General features: G+C 40.4%; 2 protein-coding genes across 5 annotated transcripts in view; both read left to right on the forward strand.

The window, feature by feature from the left end:
• Positions 1 to 1,917: 1,917 nt before the first annotated feature.
• Positions 1,918 to 10,311, forward strand: LOC108879946 (NUAK family SNF1-like kinase 1; the record flags this gene model as incomplete). The annotated part of the gene is made up of 6 exons (XM_018671389.2): positions 1,918 to 2,038; positions 3,004 to 3,155; positions 4,684 to 4,749; positions 6,944 to 7,063; positions 7,731 to 7,863; positions 8,032 to 10,311. Coding segments are annotated over 6 exons (1,818 nt in total), but the record flags the coding sequence as incomplete, so codon positions are not given.
• Positions 10,312 to 16,801: 6,490 nt separating this feature from the next.
• LOC108879949 (deoxynucleoside triphosphate triphosphohydrolase SAMHD1-like) overlaps positions 16,802 to 21,798 on the forward strand; it is a 50,208-nt gene continuing 45,211 nt past the window's right edge. For all 4 annotated transcript variants that reach the window (XR_007812654.1, XM_018671393.2, XM_018671396.2 and 1 more), the window contains exons 1-6: positions 16,802 to 16,869; positions 19,387 to 19,562; positions 19,754 to 19,820; positions 20,067 to 20,100; positions 20,473 to 20,633; positions 21,109 to 21,224. Coding sequence is in view for 3 of the 4 variants with exons in the window: in XM_018671393.2 (XP_018526909.2) it covers positions 19,451 to 19,562; positions 19,754 to 19,820; positions 20,067 to 20,100; positions 20,473 to 20,633; positions 21,109 to 21,224 (490 nt within the window). In the remaining variant the exon portion in view is untranslated. The remainder of the gene's footprint in view (positions 16,870 to 19,386; positions 19,563 to 19,753; positions 19,821 to 20,066; positions 20,101 to 20,472; positions 20,634 to 21,108; positions 21,225 to 21,798) is intronic.

The following is a 21,798-nucleotide window of genomic DNA, read 5'->3' on the forward strand; positions in this document are numbered from 1 at the left end:
TCTTGCAGTAAAAGAAAAAGTTCTACTTCAGCTGGTTTAAATTAAGTCTTATTATGATATGGCTGTGCAGAACATTGTGTATTTTTCTGTACATATTGTACATTTGTATTGGCTGCAGCATTACGACGATGTACAGTATGTTCTTCTCCTACACACATTCTCTAATAATGTAAAAGAATATCTGGTTACATCTGCATGACTCACACACATAGCTGCTTATGTTTCCTGCATGTGTCCAGTTACTTTGGTGCTTTTAGCCAATATCTCACCCGCAGCACATCATTCAGATGAACAATAATACACTGTTAGTGAGAAGGATACTTTAGAGGTCATACTTAGACATGACGCATGTGCACAACATATTTGCATGCACCAGGGTGAAATCACACAAACATAAGCATACCCACACTTCCTCCTCACACACGTGCCCCTTTAAAAAAAATGCTCTTAATGCCCTGAAGGCTGAACAATGCCCTGAGTGTGTCTCTCTTCTCTGTGCTCTGCTGATCAGACTTAAATGCCAAGTCTGCAGGGGGCAACTGAAGGCTTAGAGTGACAGTAAAATACAAGTCTTTTTACCCTGAGTCCACATACTTTGATATATTTGATCCATTCCTTTCACCTGTTCTGTTCTGCTTAGCTGCCTCTTACACCCTCCCTCAGCTTATTTCATATTCCCCCTTCCCTTTCTCACATTGCTTTTCCCAGCCAGCAGGTATTTGGGTCAGAAAACATTTGTGAACATGTAAGCATCCACATGTTAATATAGCTCCCTGAGCTTGGACATGCGCCATTCAGCTGACAACGACTGAATATGTGTGGCCTAATCTCTGACCCAGCATCCACTAGTTTTGCCACGTCAGTCTGGTGATACGGTATGCTGAGTGTTTGATTACAGAAAAGATACAAACCCTAAAAAAAACCCAAAAAACAAATATTCTCTTTCACTGGATAGCGTCACATCAGTTATAAAAAGGTTGGGTCAAGTCCTGGGAGTTCCCTGGAGTGCGTTTGTGTTGTGTTGCATAACTGCTGTGGTTGACAGAGCGTGTGAATTGTGTCTTCCAGTGTCTCGTAGACGTTTTTTTCCGGCAGCTGAGAATTCTGGAGTTGTGACCCGAGGGAGAGGCCTGCTCGCCTACAGGGACTCTGTAGGGGCTGACAGAATTATACAGTGGTATAATCAGTACTATGTTAGAGCGTCAGCCCCACAAAGTGGTCCCATTGCCTCATCATCCCATCATAACACAGCTCTGACTCTTCTGTTGTTCTTTTTTTTTAGTATATAGAATTCCTGAAAAGGTCACCCTGATCTGTCTTCTGTTTGTATAATGTCGTTTTGGTGACAGTTATTCTATCCAAAGAGATTTAGGAGCTCATGCTGGGGTGTCTGTTTTGGTGTGAGTTTATGTGTGTGTTGGGGGTTTACATTGGGGTACAGTGAGTGCCTGAGATTAAGGAAGCAGAGTGTGAACAGTGCAGCTGTCAACCTTCTGCCTCTGAGCGAGCTCAGATCACAGGAGACCTGCTCTCACCATCCAGCCTTTAAAACCCACATAATCACCTCTAATACCCAGAGATTTTATTTGTGTACGTGTGTGTGTTTGTGTGTAAGTGTATCAACACTATGTACTGTGTCTTTGTCTCTATGCATGTCTGTGCAAGTAATACACGCAATTGTGCATTCATCAGTGTTTATCAACTTTTCTGAATGGCTCGTTGTGAGAGAAAACAAGTATTGCAAAATATCACCACGGTAACGACTGTCTGTCGATGACCTAATGCTGTTTTCTTGCTCTCTAGGATTAGTTTTGTCTTTTTAAAGTTGTTAAGTTTATAACTACAGCACATGAAGTTTCATATAATGTGATATATGAATACAGACATACAGACTCACTGGTGTGTCTTCTTTCTCAGTTGGCGATCAAGTCGATCCGCAAGGAGCGCATCACTGATGACCTGGACAAAATTCACATCCAGAGAGAGATCGAGATCACCTCCTCGCTTAGGCACTCCAACATCATACGCTTCCACGAGGGTAAGACTGCAAACACACACACACAACACACACAGTGTGTGACTTAAAGCCCAGTCACAACATTGTACTCATTACCATGAACACTATACTATGGTAAGTTAATTTCTGGTTGTTCCCATGTAAACAGCTGAAAATAGTCACTGATGCACCAAATCTGGAGCTGAAAATAGTCTCCAACAAGACCACCACATACTACTGTGTGAGAAAGCTTTGCTAATAGCTGTAGTGCCCAGTTATTCAGCCTTAAAAAAAAAGAAACTGTATATTTGTGAAATTTTTTGTCCGTAAAAAACTGCATTGAGAGAAAGTCTAACACATTGTTGTGTTTGGTTTTCTCATGGGACATGTTGACCAGAACAAAAACACAGAATATCTTATCCTCTGAAAGTCTGTGATATGTTGTTCTATCTACCTATTTTAGATTTTATGCTGTTAAGATGTCTGTCAAATACATATGTTGTGAATGGTACTTCAGACATGTGTTCACTTTGCTCAATTACATTATTTTGGGCAGTAATCCATAATCAGGTAAGAGTCTAACCTCACAAAGTCACTTCAAATGACTGTCAGTGTGCATGATTTCTGGTTCCTTCTTGGTTTAAGTAGATTCTACTTAAAAGAATGGTGAAAGGAAAAAAAAAACAGTGAATATATGAGTGGAGAAGAAGAAAGTAGAAAATCCCTACAGTAACACACACAAAAAATCAGAAACACCTAAAAAGAAGACTCTAAAGGACGTCAGTTAAACTCCATTTAGCAGATACAGTGAGCTGCTGAGACATTGACTAGACTGGACCACACACATCGAGCTTCCAGCCTCTTAATTATTCATGTCTCTGTTTCTACACATGCAGAATAGCCCCCCTTAATGTTTGATAGTGAAAAGTTGAGCTATCCCATAACACTCATATAAATGCATCTGCATAATGCCATGTTGTAAATGTGTCCCCTGTGTTCCTGTGCAGTGTTTGAGAGCCGGGATAAGATTGTGATAGTGATGGAGTATGCCAGCAGAGGAGAGCTGTACGATTACATCCAGGAGAGGAGGAGACTGCCAGAAACAGAAGCCAGAAGCATCTTCAGACAAATCACATCTGCTGTCCACTACTGCCACAAGGTTTCCACACTCACACACGTAAATACACCACAGGAATTCAGTATAAATTAGGGAACGACACGTAGGCACGTGTTGAATTGCATGCGGTCGTATTCAACTGTGCACAAGCAAATACAGTACGGCTAAATCCACTAAATCCTAATCCTAATACTGCAGAAAAACTTGACTTGAGTTTTTAGATCTCTCTGGGTTAAGAGCGCATTAAGCCTTGATTGTTTTTTACAGTCACACACTGACACATTTAACAAGCACATTGCTTGAATGAGCTTCCTTCCTCCCTCCACATCTCTGTAAGTCCTGGCAAAGGAACAGGTTCTTCTTTGTTTCTTTGTTTGTATTTTTGTGTACATAAAATCAACAAGAATTATCAAGGAAATACATAAATCCTATTAGTACAGAAGTGCGTTACAGTAAAAGTAAGGATCTGTGCCTCACAGTCAGCTGAGTTGGATGTGACAGGAAGGTTGTTGTTTTCATATCGTTCTTATTTTAGCAGGTTGATTTCTTCACGAATCCCTCACATTCAATTTAGAGATTAGCATTCAGCTCCTGTAGCTTTGTAGCAGGAAGGGAGGTGGATCTTGCACTCCTCGTGCCCTTGAATATTGTCCCAAAATAGACATGAATGTTGCGGCATGAATGAATTATTGAATGTGCCTCTGAGGTATGCAGGACACATGGAGGAATTATAAAGGCTTCAAGGGAAGAATGAAAATAATTCAGTCATTTGCTGCTTTTTTTCTGCTATTCTCCAAATCAGTTCCAAAATAGCAAGAATATAATCTGGTGAACCAGGCAGATTTCTTTCATCGTTGTCTCTGCCTTGCATACACACACATACAAGCTTACATACTGTACATGCTGTGCACAACACATTGGCTAAGGTCAAGGGTCATTTCCTCCACTTAAGGGCTCTGAAGAGGATGTAATTAATGAATGAAAGGAGGCCATTCTGGCTCATTAGCCCGTGGCTTTAAGAGAAACAGACAGCGATGTTTAAAGGCTCTCTGCGTCACACGGCTTCCTGGGTGGCCGCAGTCATCTATAGCAGCATTGTCTTTTCTTATGACTTACTGCTTACTCAGTATCACTGAAGTACTTGATCCTGCAACCAGCTTTTCCTCCCATATACTCGAGCTCTTCCCCACCAGGGCCCACAGCTGTCTACACTCTGTGGCTACTCGTTGGCTCCCAGGTGCTTAATGCCATCAGGGGATCAGATCTCATCTCATCAGATTAATTAACCCAAACAAAGCACTTCCTCATGCCTGATGACGATTAAACAGTCTGAGAACCTTTCTCAGGGCTCTCCAATATGTTAAACACATGGCCCTGCAACACAAGGCATGGGTGGAATGTTATGGGTTATGAAATTATAAATGACAAATGTCCTATGCACAACAGGCTGGGTTTATATTGTAAACCTAAGCCCCTTCAGTCTTATGTTTGCATGCAGAGAGAAACATTTGACTGTAAACAGGAGGGAGGAGCGGCGCAGGACCTCACATGTGTCTTTGCTCTCTTACAGAACGGTGTTGTGCATCGAGACCTCAAACTGGAGAACATCCTTTTAGATCAAGATCTGAATGTAAAGGTAAGATGAATAAAACATACACAAACCGAGCCTTTGTGTCCCTTTCCCAAAAAGAAGCTGCTGCAGGAAAATAAATGAAGAGTTTCCTCAAAAAAACAAGATATTTTGCCCCGCATAAAAAATGAATATGTCCTCTGGCAAAGTCATTGTTGGCCTGCGTTTTAAATACATCATGGGTTATTACAATGAATCATCCAAAGACCCCTGATTTCACTTTTGTTTTGAACATGAAGGCATACATCTTAATTACACACTGGCTAGTATGTTTCAGGGAACAATCTTTTTTCCCCTGCTGCTGTATTTAGCATGCTGGAATGAAGTCTTGCGTAGTGCAGCTGATAATGGATTATTTTGCCAGTTCTGAAATAAAATGCAAACAACGTGCACATTCAGAACATACATTGGAACACTTTCTGCCCACAGTAATTTTAATGTGTTGTTAAGCTGCGCACACTGAACCAGTGCAAACATGGTGCCAGGTCTTATAAAAAAAGAGCCTAGGGGTCATTTTTTGCCTTATTTGGATATTCCTCTCCTTATATGGGAGCTGTGCACAACGACCAAAGGGGAATGCAGGGAATCCAGTGGCAATCGTGCCAATCGCAGGGGTTTTAATATAAGTATGCTCTGTCTATCCGTCAAAAGAAAACACTATGTGCAGACCTCTCAGCAGCTCTTCATTCATCGCAAACCTCAGGTTCACCACATTGGCCTTTCACAGCATCCGCTCCAGGAAATGACCAAGGCTCTGTGTAATGCATGTGCGTGTTTTGTCTGCACAATAGCTGCTTGATGGTATGTGTTAAAGGCAGAAACAGCCAGACATGTTAGGTTCATTTCAGAAGCGGCAGAAGTCTGCACAGTGTGTAACTTTTTTCTTGAACTTTTGATTTACCAAAGTAAATCAGCTGGTTTATTCATTAGACAGTAGGTCAGTTTGACCGTTTACATGTATGGAGCCAAACAAGAGTAAGACAAGATCCTAGGTCCATGCAGTTCCAAGGCACATGTGCAGGAGTCGTTTGTATGTTTAGGAGAAAGAGTGTCTTATACAAGCATTCAACACTGAGGAATGTCTTTGCCAAAGCACTGAAATGAACCTCACACAGATGGATTGCTGGCAGCAGAAGAGAATTTACACTGCACAGAGCACACACACACAAACACACAGTAGCATCTACAGTAGAAAGTAAAGCTGTCTAAACAGCGCGGCTCACGTGCTCAGTCTACACTTCATTATTGCCACTGCATGTACAGGTATAATATCAACAGTGCACTGACGTATATACACACAGTGTCATCTTCCGTCTGTGAGGTCTCTGTGTCCCTGTACCTCTCTTCCATGGAAATAAAGCTGTCACGTCGAGTATTTTTAACACCAGAGGGGCTGATAGTGGGCTGGTGCGCATGTTAATAATCTCTTCAGATAGAGAGGAGCCTCGGTTTGTCTGCGTATGGCTCTCGCAGCCTCAAGTGAGTGATTGTTCCGTTACGTGACTGTGAGCAGCCTGATGTTTTTGGCCCTCTTCTCTTTCCTCTCTCACACTTGCTCTGGCAAAAGCTCAGCATACCTATTTTTGGCTCCTTTAAAAGGAATTGCTTTGAGTTATTGTGTTTTTGCCATACGACTAAAAGTTTGCAGCACATGCTCAGTGAAAAGGAATGTGGGTTGCGTGAGGATGAGTGTGAGTGTTGAAGTGAATGAGTGAATTCAATTTATGGAGGATTTACAGCTGTTAGCTGGTTATGTCATTCATGACTGTCACTGTCACATAAATCCTTGACTCATACATATAAACACATTCTGGACAGGTCATTTGTGTCCACAGCTGGAAAACTTAAGAGAGACATATGATACTTTTTTCTGATATAGATTTCATATAATATGTGTTGTTTTTACCATTATTAATTTTTACTCTTTTATATGTTGCCTACTTTTTTTGTCCCATTTTTGCCATCAGTTATCGTCAGTCTTTATTTAATAATAGATCAACTGCATTGAATACATTTTGTTTTATTTTAGTGGCGTGACGTTCACTTGGAATATGTGTTAGTGTTACTACTACTGCTCCACTTTGGGAATTAATAAAATGATTTAGTCGTATACTAGCTCTGGATAAAGAGTGTCAAGGGACACAAAATAAATATAATCAGAATGTATTAATCTGTGTTCTCTCCTTCTCTTGTTCTGCAGCTGGCTGACTTTGGCCTGTCCAATCATTTCCGGAGGGGCACTCTGCTGCAGACCTACTGTGGAAGTCCACTCTATGCTGCGCCAGAGATAGTGAAAGGACTGCCATACCAGGGGCCAGAGGTGGGTCACACACTGCCATCTCTGGTTTCCTCATGAGAAACATTATGGGTGTTTTCATTAAAGCTACAACATGCAAGTTCTGGAAATCAAGCCAGCGCTAACTTGACAGCAAACCACTCTGCCCCTCCCTTTCCCTGCTCTTCACCTACATCCTTGTTGGGTACACTGTTCTAGCTAATGCAGAAATCGGGGGCTTGCTAGTCTTTGAGTCAGCTATAGCGGCTAATACTAATACTGGCCTAATACTCAGTGCAAGACAAGTACTAGACCAGAAGTGCGTAAGCTCCCATCTCTGACTTTGACCCTCTCTGATTGGTTGTGAGGCTGAGGCTCTGAGAAACTTTAGAGGGGAATATCTCTCCACTGCTGCCGGGCTATTCGATGAGTCTGGGTCACAGAAAACTTTGACAGCACCTCTCCACATTAAGAAAGCATATTGCAATTAAAACACTGGAAAAAATTACATAATGTTGCTTTAAGTTACATCCTAGTGAATCAATCCATATGGTGTTTGTATTCTGGTTTTAGATAAACAAATATTTATGACTCGTGGCTTTAAAGGAGTAATACTGTCTTGCATATGAGCTGAATCATTGTTTTAAAAGCTAAATTTAGTGAGTTATGTGCATGGCATGTTCTTCATCATGTGTGTTTTTGTGCTGTATAGGTGGACTGCTGGGCACTGGGGGTCTTGCTCTATGCCCTGGTGTACAGCAGCATGCCATTTGATGGGGGCAGTCACACCACCCTCACTGAGCAGATCAGCCAAGGTCGCTACCACAGACCCAACCCTCCCTCAGGTAAACCTTTGTCAATGTCCAGGTCTCCGTCAGCATTATATTTACATTTCTATTCTGCAGAGTGCCCAGTGTGATTCCTCTGTGTGTTGTTCTTACTAGTGTCCTGTCACTTACACTGTGTTCAGTCAGTGCGGCTGCTATAAATAACTGTTGACTCTGTCTCTCCAGACGCCTGCGCTCTTATCGACTGGTTGTTGACAGTACGTGTGGACGAGAGAGCCACGATAGAGGATGTGGCCAACCATTGGTGGGTGAACTGGGGTTACGAAGAGAGTGTGTGTGACTGCTCTTCATCTCCACGCCAAGAATGCCCCTCCCCCCTGCTGGCTCGCTACATCGACTGGCAGAATCGGGTCGTTGCCGCCAGCGAGATGGCCATTGACCCAGAGTGTCTCTCCACGGAGTCCTCCCGTCCGACTCAGTGCTCTCACCACTCTTTTTACTTCAGCTTACCTCTAAAGAGCGACCGTGGAGGAGGAGGAGGAGGAGGAGGTGGTGGAGTAGGAAGAGCACGCGGAGGAATGTCAAGCCTCAGGAAGTCGCGCAAAGAGAATGCAATTCCCCAGACTGCACAGGGAGCATGCGGTGGTGTTGGTGCAACAGCTGCCTCCTCTGCTGTGATTTCCTCCACGTCCACCATTGAGAGAAAGAAACCCAAAGGTATTCTGAAACCACAGAGGAGTTTTGACTCAGTCTTTCACAGCCCTCCTAAAGAAAACTCTCCCTCCCAGCCACGTAGCACCTCTCTCCAGCCTTATCGAACACATACACTTGCCCAAACACACGCTGAAGTCCTGTCTGCAAGTTTGCCGTCTCCCTCTACATTCAGTCAGCCCTCATCTAAAATGCCCAAGAAGGGGATACTGAAGAACTTGTATGGAGGGGAGTCAGGTTATGGCTCACCCTCAGACAGAAGGGGCTCTGGAGCAGGAGTAAAAGAGGGCGATGCAAGTGATTTGTGCTCCCACAAACAGGACATTTGTCTCCCAGCAGCAGCAGACAGTCCCACCATGCGCACAGAGGCAGTAAGAAGAAGGAAGGGTATTCTGAAACGCAATGGCAAGTTTTCACGCAGTCTGGATCTTCCTGATGACCACTACTCATCTCCCTCTTCGGCCCCAGCGATGTTCCCCGAGGCTCTGCAGCAGCTCCTCCAGGCCGCAGGGGGTGCTGAGGGCCGCCGTAGCCGCCCCTCCAGCGTGGTGAGCGAGGACAGCCTCTTCTCTTCCGATTCCTTTGACCTGCTGGACCTCAGCGCCCAGTCACGTCGCAGGATCTTCTCCCGGGGGATACAGCACAGCGCCTGCAGCTCTGAGGAAGACCTGGAGGAGCTCAGAGCTGAGGCAGACAGGGCTGGTGAAGATGGAGAAGGACAGAAGAAAATGCTAACATAAGAGACATAAGTTCAATCTTTTCTGATTATCAGTGCCTGCCATCTTGAAAAGACTTAATGAACTCTGGAAAGGTTGCATCTCTAATTCTTGGACTCTCCGGAGAATTGTACTGTCAGTGAAAAACACCATTTCTTGGCAAATATGATAAATTAAAGTGTACTCTCTTACAATTTAACTGTATTGTGAATGTGAGGCAGAACAGAGAGTTACATGATATTAAGTGGAACCCAAAGGGGATCCAGTATCTGCGGTATTGCAGAGAAAAGTGGACAAACAGTATGAACTTGCGCTAACCTCACCTGCACTACAAATCCTCTTTTTAGATTTTAGCAGATCTCCATTCAGATAAGCCTTTAGAGTCTGAATCTGGATGCTGTAATCTGGTAAAGTTAACACTGCAGGTTTTTGGAAAACTGACGAGAAGTATAAACGAGCGCCAACGAGCAAGTGTGTCAATAGTGACAATAAACTGACTAGATAGACAGCTCTATTGTGAGGATAAATTCTGCTAAACTGTTTTAATACTTCTAACTCACTAACACTTAAGCCTATTTAGCATTTATAAGCATTATATAAACATTTAATTGATAGTTTGTGACTAACTGAAATATAGTTGTATGCAGATATAAGGACATTTTTAAGTGTTTACTAATGTTACAGCATTTGTCAGTTGGTGTTATCTGCATACGACTACATCATAATGTGTCATAAACCATTTATCAAATCTTTATATACTGCTTATAAATGTTTAATAGGCGGGGTTAAAGTACAGTTTTATCTATTTCACCATGTTATTGAGTATATTTGTACTACACAGTATTACACTGTGCACAATTTGCTCCTTTGCACCAACAGACACAGTGTGAATAGCAGATGGATCACATTGCTTTTTACCGTGACACCACCAACGCTGCTGTGGACGTTTAAAAAAAAACTGTTGATGTATGCAGTAGATGTATGCAATTTTAAATCTGTAATTTTCATACTGTGAGAAGCAAATTCATTTTGTTCAAGCATTTCATTTTTTTAAGTAAATAAATTATGTGAAATTGAATACTTTCCAGTCCTTTTCTCTTTTCTGCCCAGAGTCTAACACAACACAGAGAATTCGAGGGACAGTGCTTACAAAAGACAAAAAGCTCTCCATTTAATAAATGTCCAGAGTCCCATGTCTCCATAAACACAGAGCTGTGTTTACCCTACAGACTGTTTTCATTATAGGCCATGTTCTTAAATAAAAATGCATCTGAAAGACGAAAACACTCAGCAGTGTCTGAAAATATTCCGTAAACTCACTTCAGTTCAGGTTAAATTTACATTTTATTTGATCATTTAGTATAAAGAATAGGTTTAATATATCAACCATGCAAAACTACATGTTGTAAAAAAGTAAGCAGTGGGGCGTTTACTGTGACCCCTACATTCTTTCCCCTTTGTTTCCTCCTTCTGCTTTCACTAAATACTTTTCTAAACACAGTCCTCTGTCTAATGGAGAGAGCCCATCACCACTGTTAGCTAAAAACCTCATATCTCCAGTTTTGAGGATTCTAATGCTTTAAGATATATTTATAGATTGACAAAATGTGTTTGATTCATTCCCTTCAAAAGGTTTAAATATTGTCATCCTTATTGATCCTTATTTCCTGAAACGCTACATTTTTGGACATACACGTTTTCACAGTTTCAAGATGAAACAAAGCAAAGCTCACCAGCATGCCTTGTTTAGATATGGAGAAGTCTGGTATGGCTGACATAAACATGGGGATTACTTTATACCACCCACTTGTATGGTTCTAAGTCATTTAAGTGTTCTTCCTGTTGCAATACATGGTCTAATGACTTTAATGTTAAATGGTTGATTGATGGCAGAAAGGTACTTTGTTCATTTGGCCAGTGGTGGATGAAGTCCAGAGCAGCAGTCTGACGGTGACATTTCAAAACAGTCGTTATCTCCTGTCAGTCACACAGGGGTCATTTAGTTACATAACAACTGCCATTTATCTCTGCTTAGCTAATATTGACACTGCATGTATATAACGGAGGAAAAAAGTTAGTTAATGTGATCCAGGGTACAGTATGTGTTAGGTTATGTTGTATCTGTCCAAGACATTTTCTGTGATACTTCATCATTCCTTATCAGGTGGTGTAAACACAGAATCATTGCTGTATACTGGATTGGTTGGCAAATAGAAAATAGTAAAGGAAAGACTAAAAATATGCATAAGTAGAAGGAATATACTTCTTTCAGTCTAACGTCAAGGTCTCTTATGAGCTGTTCTGATGTTTTCAGTAATGTCACATGATCTTCTTTAGCAGGTGGAGTTTGCCCAGTGGTCACTGAATTGAACAAATTTTAACTTGATCAACAAGGATAAAAAGTTGTTTGTTTGTTTGTTTTTTAATTCAGACATTTACAACCAGTCAAAATCCTTCTGATGAAGAAGATCATATGATATAGTGGACAGCTCCAGAACTGCCATTGAGTAGATTTTGAAAGGACACTGTTTATCAGCTTCTGTTTCCAGGGTAAAGAATAACATTTGAAGTTTGAACTCTTGATCCCCATAAGCACTCTCCTCCAATATACTGTAAATCAAAGTGCATGCTTAACTTTGGTCCAATCAGATTAGCATTTATTAACCAACCAATTAATTCACATTTTGCCACAGAATCTATCAATCTCTTACTTTGTGATGCAAAATAAAGTTACTTTCAAGTTCAAATAGTGATCTGTGTTCACAAAGGCATTTACAGTCATATGGTGTGGGACTATTCTCTAATTCTGGAAAGAAGTGACAGACTAAAAGACTAAAAGGTAAAAAATCTTTTACTAATTACTGCCTGTAACTGTAAGAACTGTCACCTGCAAGAATTCACAAGGCCAAAGCTTTAACAGTAGAAATGTAGGAAGTACAGCTTTGAGGCTTTTGTATCTTACTTTTCTAGTCTATGGTACTTTATAGTTTTACTCCACCACAGCTATAGTTAACTAATGCAGCTATAGTATCAGTTACTTTTCAGTTTAAGATTTTACCTCAATCATAATTATCTTATGGCCCCTCAGATTTATCCTTTTACTTAATACATTAGAATACTTATTCACTCACTGTTGGAAAGACACTGCTTCAGTATTTGCACACCACTCCACTCAAGAGTGGACTGTATCTGGAAAGGGAGATGGAACAACTTTCAATACTTCTCCTTACACCTTTTTGTGCCATGTTATAGGGATATGTTTTCTTTTTTTTTTTTAATTGAAATGGTGAAGAGTCTTGACCGGTAAGCTGTATGATCCAAGTAATGGTCTCTTTCACTGGGGAGCTCAAGAAACTAAATGAAGACTTGGCTTTAATAGTCAGAGGAAGATAACTGTAGAGTGACAGCAGCTTAGAGCCTCTAAGTTGTGTGTGGGCCTCCTGTCAATCACACTGACAATTTCCCTAGGCAGCACAGACTCATTGGCTAAAGACTTTAAAGATGCTGAAGTATTCCAAATATCTGCAATACTTACTAATGCAAACCAGGAGGAAGGGGTTCACAAGAGGCTTTTCTCTCTGTTCTGTCACGTGTGGATAAAAGTACCGTTGAGTGAACAAAAGCAGCCAGACTTTACTGGTTTTTAGGCTGCTTACTGGGGCTCAGGCAGTTAGAGAACAGTAGTATTAGGATGGAGAAATTCTTCATTACCTACATGCTGTGGCTATGAATCCTTGAATTTGGCTTTTTAGAGTTTGCAGATTTATGGAAAGTAAGGTATACCTGCATGCAGCTTTGTGTGTAGATGTGTTTTGGATGTATAATGTGTCTTAATGCAAGGTATGTACATGTGGGTAGGTATTTATGTGTATATGTGCACATATATCCTGCACATATGTTTGCATGCTGGGGACCCCAAACCTGACCTAGGACTTTAAAAAAGAACCTGTCCTCTGATGTCACGCACTCCATCCACAATTTGTGTGTTCTGTTTTGATATACAAGTTACCAATATGGTACAATCATGCTTTCTCCAACTTAAGAACATTGCAGTAAAAAAAAAAAATCCTAAGTGGACCTTCAGTCACCAATGCTTTCATCTTGTCATGTCTGGATTATTGTAACTACCTGTATTTGGGGCTCAGCCAAAAGACCATCTCCTGTCTTAGGCTCTCTAAAAACCTGACTGAGAACCTGAGATACCATACCACTCCCATCCTTGCCACCTATTAGGTATAGAATCAGTTCTAAACGTTTACTACCCTACATGGCCTTGCTCTTTCCTCCATCTAAGATTTACTTGCGGCATATGAGTCTTGATGCTGCATGTGTTCCTCAGCTAGAACCCTCTTCCTGCTCCAAAATTACACTTACACTGCTCAAGTAAATACAGTTAGTTACTTCATACTTTCCATTACCCCTCCCTGGCTGCTTATTCACCATTTTCTCTAGATCCAGTGTAATTCAGTGGATTTGTTTTTAAATCTGTAAAATGATTTGTCTTTGTTTCTGTTCACTATCATCAGTTTCAACTTGACACATCTCCTTTTCAGTCTTAAACAAAACACTGACCACTACAGTACTTAAAATATATTACAGTAAATATCATAGTTCACCTTTACTTACTTACTTAAAAAAAAATATTTTAGCTTTGTGTTGCCTTGTTTTAACAAAAGAGAGCTGCTTTTAAGTTAATGACCTTGGTCCAGAAATAAGGTCATATCATTCTGATGACGCTGAGAAAACCAACCACTTGTCCTGGTTAGATAACAGTTCTGATGTCAGCTGCTGAGGCTTCAGAGCATATCTGACCTTGCAAGAACTACAGTGCAACAAAGTGATGTCTGTCTGCACAGAAAGCATCTTAAAACCTCCATCTATGACTTCACAACCAGATTTTTTTTTCTTACAGGACAAAGTAGGAACTGATTTCTCACAGTTGATAGAGGAGTGTATCTTCATTTTGGATAAGGCTAGAGTATCTGTGTCCATGTTTGTTGGTTTCTGTTTATATTTTGCCCATTTTTAAAGTTTTGTCATTTATCTTGTCTCAGATCTAAGTTCCATTAGAGCTTATCAGAACTACAACAGAAATTATGTCACTGCCATTATATACTGAGCCTATCTGATGGGTATATGACTTATGAATATCTCACATACTAATAATATTATTACTGAAGATGTTAAACTGCCTTTGTTGGGATACAAACATTTAGATAAACGTCCTAAGCATGGGGCACAGCTTTATCATCGTGGATGAAGAACATCTTTAACATGATTGTACTCTTCTCTTTTTCCTTCTGTTGGTATTCATCTCTGATTTTGACATTTCCATCCAGGTCTAGCACAAAAGTTATGACAAAGGATAAATCAGTACTCATTTGAACACGTGGTGCAACACACTGCCTGATTCAGTGGATCGCTTAGTGTAAACTGAACCCTAAAGAATTTAGCAACAGTGCCATCTTGTGGCCTTTTGATGTAATTTGCCCAAAGTACCCACATAATAGGCTTATACCATAGTGAGTTAACATTAAAGTGTGTAAACATTATTACACATTAATTATTGCAGACAGTGTGTTATAGTCAGTCCTGAAGGCTTTCTGCTCGGCTGCTCCCCACCTATGGAATGCCCTCCCAGACCACCAGAGGGCACCGCAGACCATGGACACTTTTAAAGGTGCCCTGAAAACTCACCTTTTTAAAAAGGCCTACTGTATGTATGTATGTATGTATGTATATATGTATGTATGTATTATTATTATTATTATTATTGCTTAAATTGCTGAAATATTATGCTAAAGAGTAAAATGCCTAACTGTGAGTGTTGTTGATGTTGTCATCATAAATACAGCTAATATCATCTCAATAATACAATAATAACATATCATATCAATACTTTTGTTTCTGTAGGAACTACGGCCAACTATCCATCCATTATCTACACCACTTATCCATTTAGGGTCGTGGGGGGGCTGGAGCCTGTCCCAGCTTTGACATTGGGTGAGAGGCGGGGTACACCCTGTACAGATCACCAGTCCTCAGGCCAACTAGGAGTTTCAAATTTGTTTTCTGTTCAAGTAAAATTCAGTCATCAACTGTACACTCTCAAATACAAATCTAATGGGCCAGGAACAGTTCATCATCAACAGGATCAATCCAGTAAGTGTGTTTTCCGACTTACGTAAATACATTCAGAAATTACAATATATCATCCTACTTTATTATCTCTGTCACCAGTAATCATAAACCTGCAGACACAAAGCCTACACTATGATGTAATCTGTGACAGTCACTATGACACTGACCCCAAAACAGCAAGGTGCTGATAAAAGGAGCTGAGTAAAAGATCTGAATCCTTCTTCCACCATTGTCTCACGGCAGGGTGGATTCAAGCTGCTGCCAGTTGTCTGATTTTCAGGTGATGTGACAGTAACAATGTGAAGATACTCCATTACAAGTAATGATGGCACGACTCGCTTGCCATCAGCACACACAACTGAAATGCAGCTGCATATTTAGCTTAGAGGGCTGGCTGGCAGTTACTGTGAGTATTTTTTTTTTTCAGACAATGTAGACAACAGTTTACCACAATATTATTTCTTAAATTCTGTGATGTGAATGTGATGCACACAATGCACACAGTATTGTGTGGCAGAAAGTTGTTCTGTTTGCTTAGTGAAAGAGAAGAACTGTGATGGGCGTGTTTGTGTGTGTGAGAGAAATTTTTGTGTTTGCAGTCGGCAGGGTACAATGAAATACAAATATCAGATGACTGCACGCTGACGGGGGTTGTTTAATGGTACTATAGTTATTATTAGGAGACAATGACAGATGCTCTTGCAACCATGGGAGTGATCTACGAGCAAATCAAACAACTTTTATTAAAGCTTAAACATCTTACAGGGTGTGTTGGTATACTCCCTAACTAAACAAGAGAGCATTGGAAATCTGCATTATAGTTTCCAAAAATTTGCTGCATTCACTGCTTCCCTTGAAACAGACTCTTCAAAGATTCAAGTTTGAGCTCTTCATGAGAGGGAACACCTCACTGAACCCTCACAGGTCATTTGCTAGGAAGGTTTCGAAAAACTGCAAAGTCTGAGTAATTTCTTTGTCACTTCTTTGACATTGAACCATAATGGTGCTATAGGACCATAATCCCAAATGCAGGACAACAAACTACCCATCAGACTACTGTCACACAGAATACAACAAATGGAGCCTTTTATCAAACCAAACTTTAATTAAGGCTTAATCATCTGAGGTGTGCTGTTACATTCCCTAACTAAAGAGAGCACTGGAAATTTTAGTTCAGCAGCACAAAAACACTTTATACTCAACAGGAGGGAGCAACAGAGCAGCCCATATCCACTGTGTTAAAAAGCACTGATTAGTAATTTTGTTTTTCCCTTAGGTTTTCCCTTAACTGGTAAACTGGGATAACTGGTTTCCCCATCAGAAAACGAAAGGGGAAAAACAAAACTCTTGCCAACAGCATCATGGGTAGCTTGTGGCGCACTGCAGGGCAATGTAAACATAGGCAGGACCTGAGAAGATTATTGAAGGTCAGCCAACACACAGGTGTCATACAGGTGCTAGAAATCAGAGGGAGAGAGCAGCTCTGGACGTCACAGTAAGTAAACAAAATGAAATAAGAACATTACATAATATTACTGACATGTTGCGAGATGTTTCCTATTAACAGTAGTGTAAAAGAAGTGGTTATTTCATCTGCTGAATAAGAAATATTTAAGGTGGTGGAGGAAACTGTTAATAATCAGGAGCTACAGTCTGTGATTCCACAGTTGTATCTGTCTTTCACATTATTGTTTTCAAATGTTACTTGTTATTGAGTTTTAGTCTCATTTTCATTGTGTTCAAAAATAGGTCATCAATGAATATTTTTGCTTAAGCTATACTGACATGAATGTTATAATTACATTAGTAGTAGAACAGCATCACTTGCATCAGTGGCTTGCTTGAAGGGCCTGTTAAATTCGGGCAACAAGAATGATAGCACTAGCTGGCAATGCTTTCAGGTTCTCAAATGCAAGTTGAGATTTATCTGCCCAAATAAAAAGGACCTTTGGGCTAAGCAGGTCAGTTAAGGGGTCAGTGACAGTTGTCATGGCATACCATGCCGTGGATGAGGAGCCTGTGGCGTTTGAATGCACCTCCAAGACCAAAAAAGCGACTTTGTATGGTGAAAAAAAAAAAAGGTTTTAATTTCCAAAACAGTTGAAAACAATGACAAAATTAATGAAATGAGTAACTTAGCATCCTTAAACAATAAAGGTGGTCAAAAACTTTTTATCGACCACAGCCTCCACACGTCCAACATTGTTCGGACTGACTACCCAACCCCCCGGTCACGTGTGTCCAAAACATGTGATCAAACGGTGACGTAAGAAATTATAAATTATAACAACAACAACAGTTACAATACATACTCCTATAACAACATGCTACCCCCCAAAAAAAGCTGTTGCTCAAAGCAATGCCATGCTGTAGTCTACTTCTTTGTGCTCTTAAAGAATGTTGTTTAACAAGAGTGTTGCCCACTTCAGTGCTACCAAAATACTCTGTGGAATCCAGATAAGAAAGGTGGACATTAAAGTTGGCCAGGATTTTAATTTTTTTGATTTTATTTCACAGCATACCATGAGGAATGTTTTGATTAACAACAACATTGGAGTCCTTCTCCTCTGGTTCCTGGTTCCTTTCACAATAGGGTTTGAATATATTCACATGACAAACATGCTTTATGTTTCTGATCTAAGGTCTTAACCATGTAGTCACAGTCACCAACCTGACAATCAGACACATATGGTCTACTGTGTTCAACCTAAAAGCAGCCTTTGGAAGTGGTAACAGCCCTAGTACTTTGCCTTTTTATTGTATCAATCCTTCATTCTGTCATAGGCTTCCCCCAAGTTTTGCTTTACCAGTTCATACACAGAGTCTAAGAGGTTAGAGTCTTGTCTGGCTTCTCTTTCAACTGTTTGTTTAGAAATTAAGGGGTTCTATGATCCTAGTCTTTCTCAAACTCCCCATTAACAATATGATGTAGAGGTGCAGGTGGTTAGGCTCCTCCTCTGGTTATGCTTACTAACTGTCTAATACACATCATGTTTTAGTTTACTGTACAACATCTGACTTTACCCCAGGCCCAAAAATAAGCCTCAGCACTCAATCTCAAGGAAGGTAGGAAGTCTTCTGAAAGTGCAATCTCTGAGTATTTTCTTTCAATGGCACCATAATCACAAGCAGAACTACCCATCAAACTACTAACACCACACAGAATACAACACAGAATGTGACATGCTCAAATGCCCATAGCCACTGTGTTAAAACAGCATACCACTAACACAAACAGAGAAACATAGGATTTTAACCTGTATGACCTTGGAAAAGAAAACTGCTCTGGACCTAACTGATCCTGGACACAAGCCCTCGATGCTTCCTCATGGAAAGCACTGTCAAGGAGTCAAACAAAAAATGTACGGCAAATGGTGCAAACATTTTTGGTAGTTGTTAATAATGTTAATGTTAATAATGGAATAATAATAATGTTAACAACTAATGAAAAATGTAACACATTTCATCATAGGTCTCATTACATAACAGTAAGTACCCACATCATCATCTGAACAAGAAATATTTTGGATGGTGGAGGAAACTGTTAATAATCAGGAGCTACAGGTGTGAGTCCACAGATATGTGGAGGTTGTTGAATAAGACTTCTAAAACGTAAATTCTTCTTTCACATTATAGCTGACAAAAAATGTCATACATTTCATCATAGTTCTCGTTTTCAAAGGTTACTTTTTATCTGGTTTTAGCAAGGGCCATAGGAAACAGAGCAGCTGAACATATGATGGTCAATAAGTACTGACTGCCAAGAAAACAGGTCAACACAGTCAATCAAATCATAAAAATTGTTTTCTGAAACTTCTCGTTTCCTTTTTGTTGATTTGTCTATTGAGTTTCTGTGTTTTTAGTTTTCTTAGTTGATTTTCTTTGGTTGGTTTGGTTTTGTTGTTCAATCAGTCACAGTAGCCTTTCACTATGAGTGGAGTGACCAGTCTGATGTGTGTGGTCATGACACAAATTCTGGGTAATGTTCAAACCCTGTGTGTCTTTTGTGCAGGTCTGCCCTGATCAGGTGTTTTAAACAACATTTAACATTATTGGTGTGACTATCCTGCAACCACATGGCAAAAAAGCTACAGCGAAAGTTATCACTGGATTTGCCACCAGACTTCAATGAAAAGAATGTGGATGAATTGTGTCAGCTCCTCCAAACATTGCAAGACAAATTTAAAGGTCAGTTTTCTGGTTTAGTAGATTAAATTGATGGTTAGTGTTCAGCTCCCAGCTGGCCTAAGTAAGTATGCCAGTTTCACTCAGGACATTCCCCATGTTTGTTTATGTGTTGTGGCTAATATCAAGACTACTTGTCATAATAAATACCATGTATCATAGGACTGCTATGATCTGTTTCCTCTTTTATATAGAAAAAGGAATCAATGGCGTCAAGCTGAAAAATCTCACTGATGCTGAACAGAGGGAAATGGGCATTAGGTGAGTGGCTCCCTCTGTTAAACCAAGTTACAGTGTCTAGAAAATTATTACAATTATGGATAGAAGGAAGTATGTACAAAGCAAATTCCTTGAAGTGGTGGCACTAATTTGGTCCAAAAACAACCACCTGACTTTATTTCTTTCTGAGTTTTAACTAACCTGATGTTTCTCTCTTTAATTGACTCTGCTATGCTGCTCTGTTTTTTTCTCTTTGCAACTTGCTGACCATCTGAAAATCCTGCACAGTATCAGTGAACGATATTTCAAAGAACCAGGCAAGGTAATATAAAATGTACCTAATCACACATCACACTGCATATTCATGACTAGAGAGATAAGACAGACTAAACACAGTAAAGATGAAGAATAAACAACAAGGGAGTGTGTGAGATGTAAGTGTCAGTAAATGGACTTCACAACCACACAAGGGATACACACACAGGATTGCGAAGGCTTACTCTGTTGAATCAGTTCTCAAAGCAAAAGCAAAAGAGACATGGACGACTGGAAAAATGACAAAAGATTGCAGGATGAAAGAACATAGAGAAAGAATTCACTAAACTCTCAAGATAAATGGAGGGGTTTACTGGAACTCTTTGGAATAATAACTGAATTGGGTGAAAATAATTTTTGTTCTGTTGTCTTCTGCCAGGTGTTTAATGATCCCATCCACGGGCATGTGGAGTTACACCCACTTCTCGTCAGAATCATAGACACACCTCAGTTCCAGAGGCTACGAAACATCAAGCAGCTCGGAGGGGCCTACTATGTTTATCCTGGAGCATCCCACAACCGCTTTGAACACTCGATTGGGTATGTCTGTATGTTTTCAGATAGACACAGCTATCAGCGGCCTCTAGAGACATTATCTAGGGCTACGTCACGCACATGCAAGCTCTCACACACACTACTGAAATCCTCTCATACACACACACTAGTATAATCCTCTCTCACACACCACTTAAATGCTCTACTGAAGTCAGTTGTGTGGATTTCAGTAGTGTCTGTGAGAGCACTGAGCTTTTTTTTTTAACTTATGTGTGAGAGGTAATTCTGGATAATGTCTCTAGGGGCCCCTAATACACAGTCATCTGTCTGACAATAACAGTTCATATTAACGGGAAGACTGCTTTGCAGTAAAGCACAAAATAAAACAATAAAATCTAAATAAAAACATTTCATACTTTAGCAGAGGAATTATAACAACAGCAGAATATTCAAGCAGTAATTGTGGAATAGATTTGGACTCTCTCTCTCTCCCTCTGTGTGCATGTGTGTGATGGTACAGGGTGGCGTACTTAGCAGGAGAGTTTGCACAAGCTCTGAGATCAAGGCAGCCTGAGCTTAACATCACTGATAAAGACATCCTTTGTGTGCAAATTGCAGGACTTTGCCATGACCTGGGTGAGTGATATACACCTGTCCACTATCATATGTAACATGTTTTAAAAGGTGATTGCTGGGTGTAAATAAAACTGAAAATGAAAGTGAGACTTTTCACAAACTGTCAAATTAAAACTGGTCATGATATAATGGCATTAAGACAAGGTGTGCAACAGTCCACATGTTTGAGTTACTGCCAATTAAAACTCAACAGTTGCTGAAGATGTTTCAGATTAAATACCCAACAACAAGAGTGAAAGACTCTGTTGTTTGAGCTAATGGGAGGCTTTTACTGTAAAATATCTGAAGCACCTTTTGAATTTCAATTTCATTTTAGAGCAGCTTAACATCAGGAGAAATAAATGGTAAATGGACTGCACTTATATAGCGCTTTTCTAGTCATATCAACCACTCAAAGCGCTTCACACTACATGGCACATTCGCCCATTCACACACATTCACACACCAATGCGGGTGATTTGGGGTTCAGTATCTTGCCCAAGGATACTTTGGCATGCGGAGCCGCGGATCGATCCACCAACCTTCTGGTTGGTGGGTGACCGCTCTACCTCCTGAGCCACAGCTGCCCCAAATA

This window comes from Lates calcarifer, unplaced genomic scaffold (assembly GCF_001640805.2).
Source record: "Lates calcarifer isolate ASB-BC8 unplaced genomic scaffold, TLL_Latcal_v3 _unitig_801_quiver_828, whole genome shotgun sequence".
NCBI lineage: Eukaryota > Metazoa > Chordata > Actinopteri > Centropomidae > Lates > Lates calcarifer.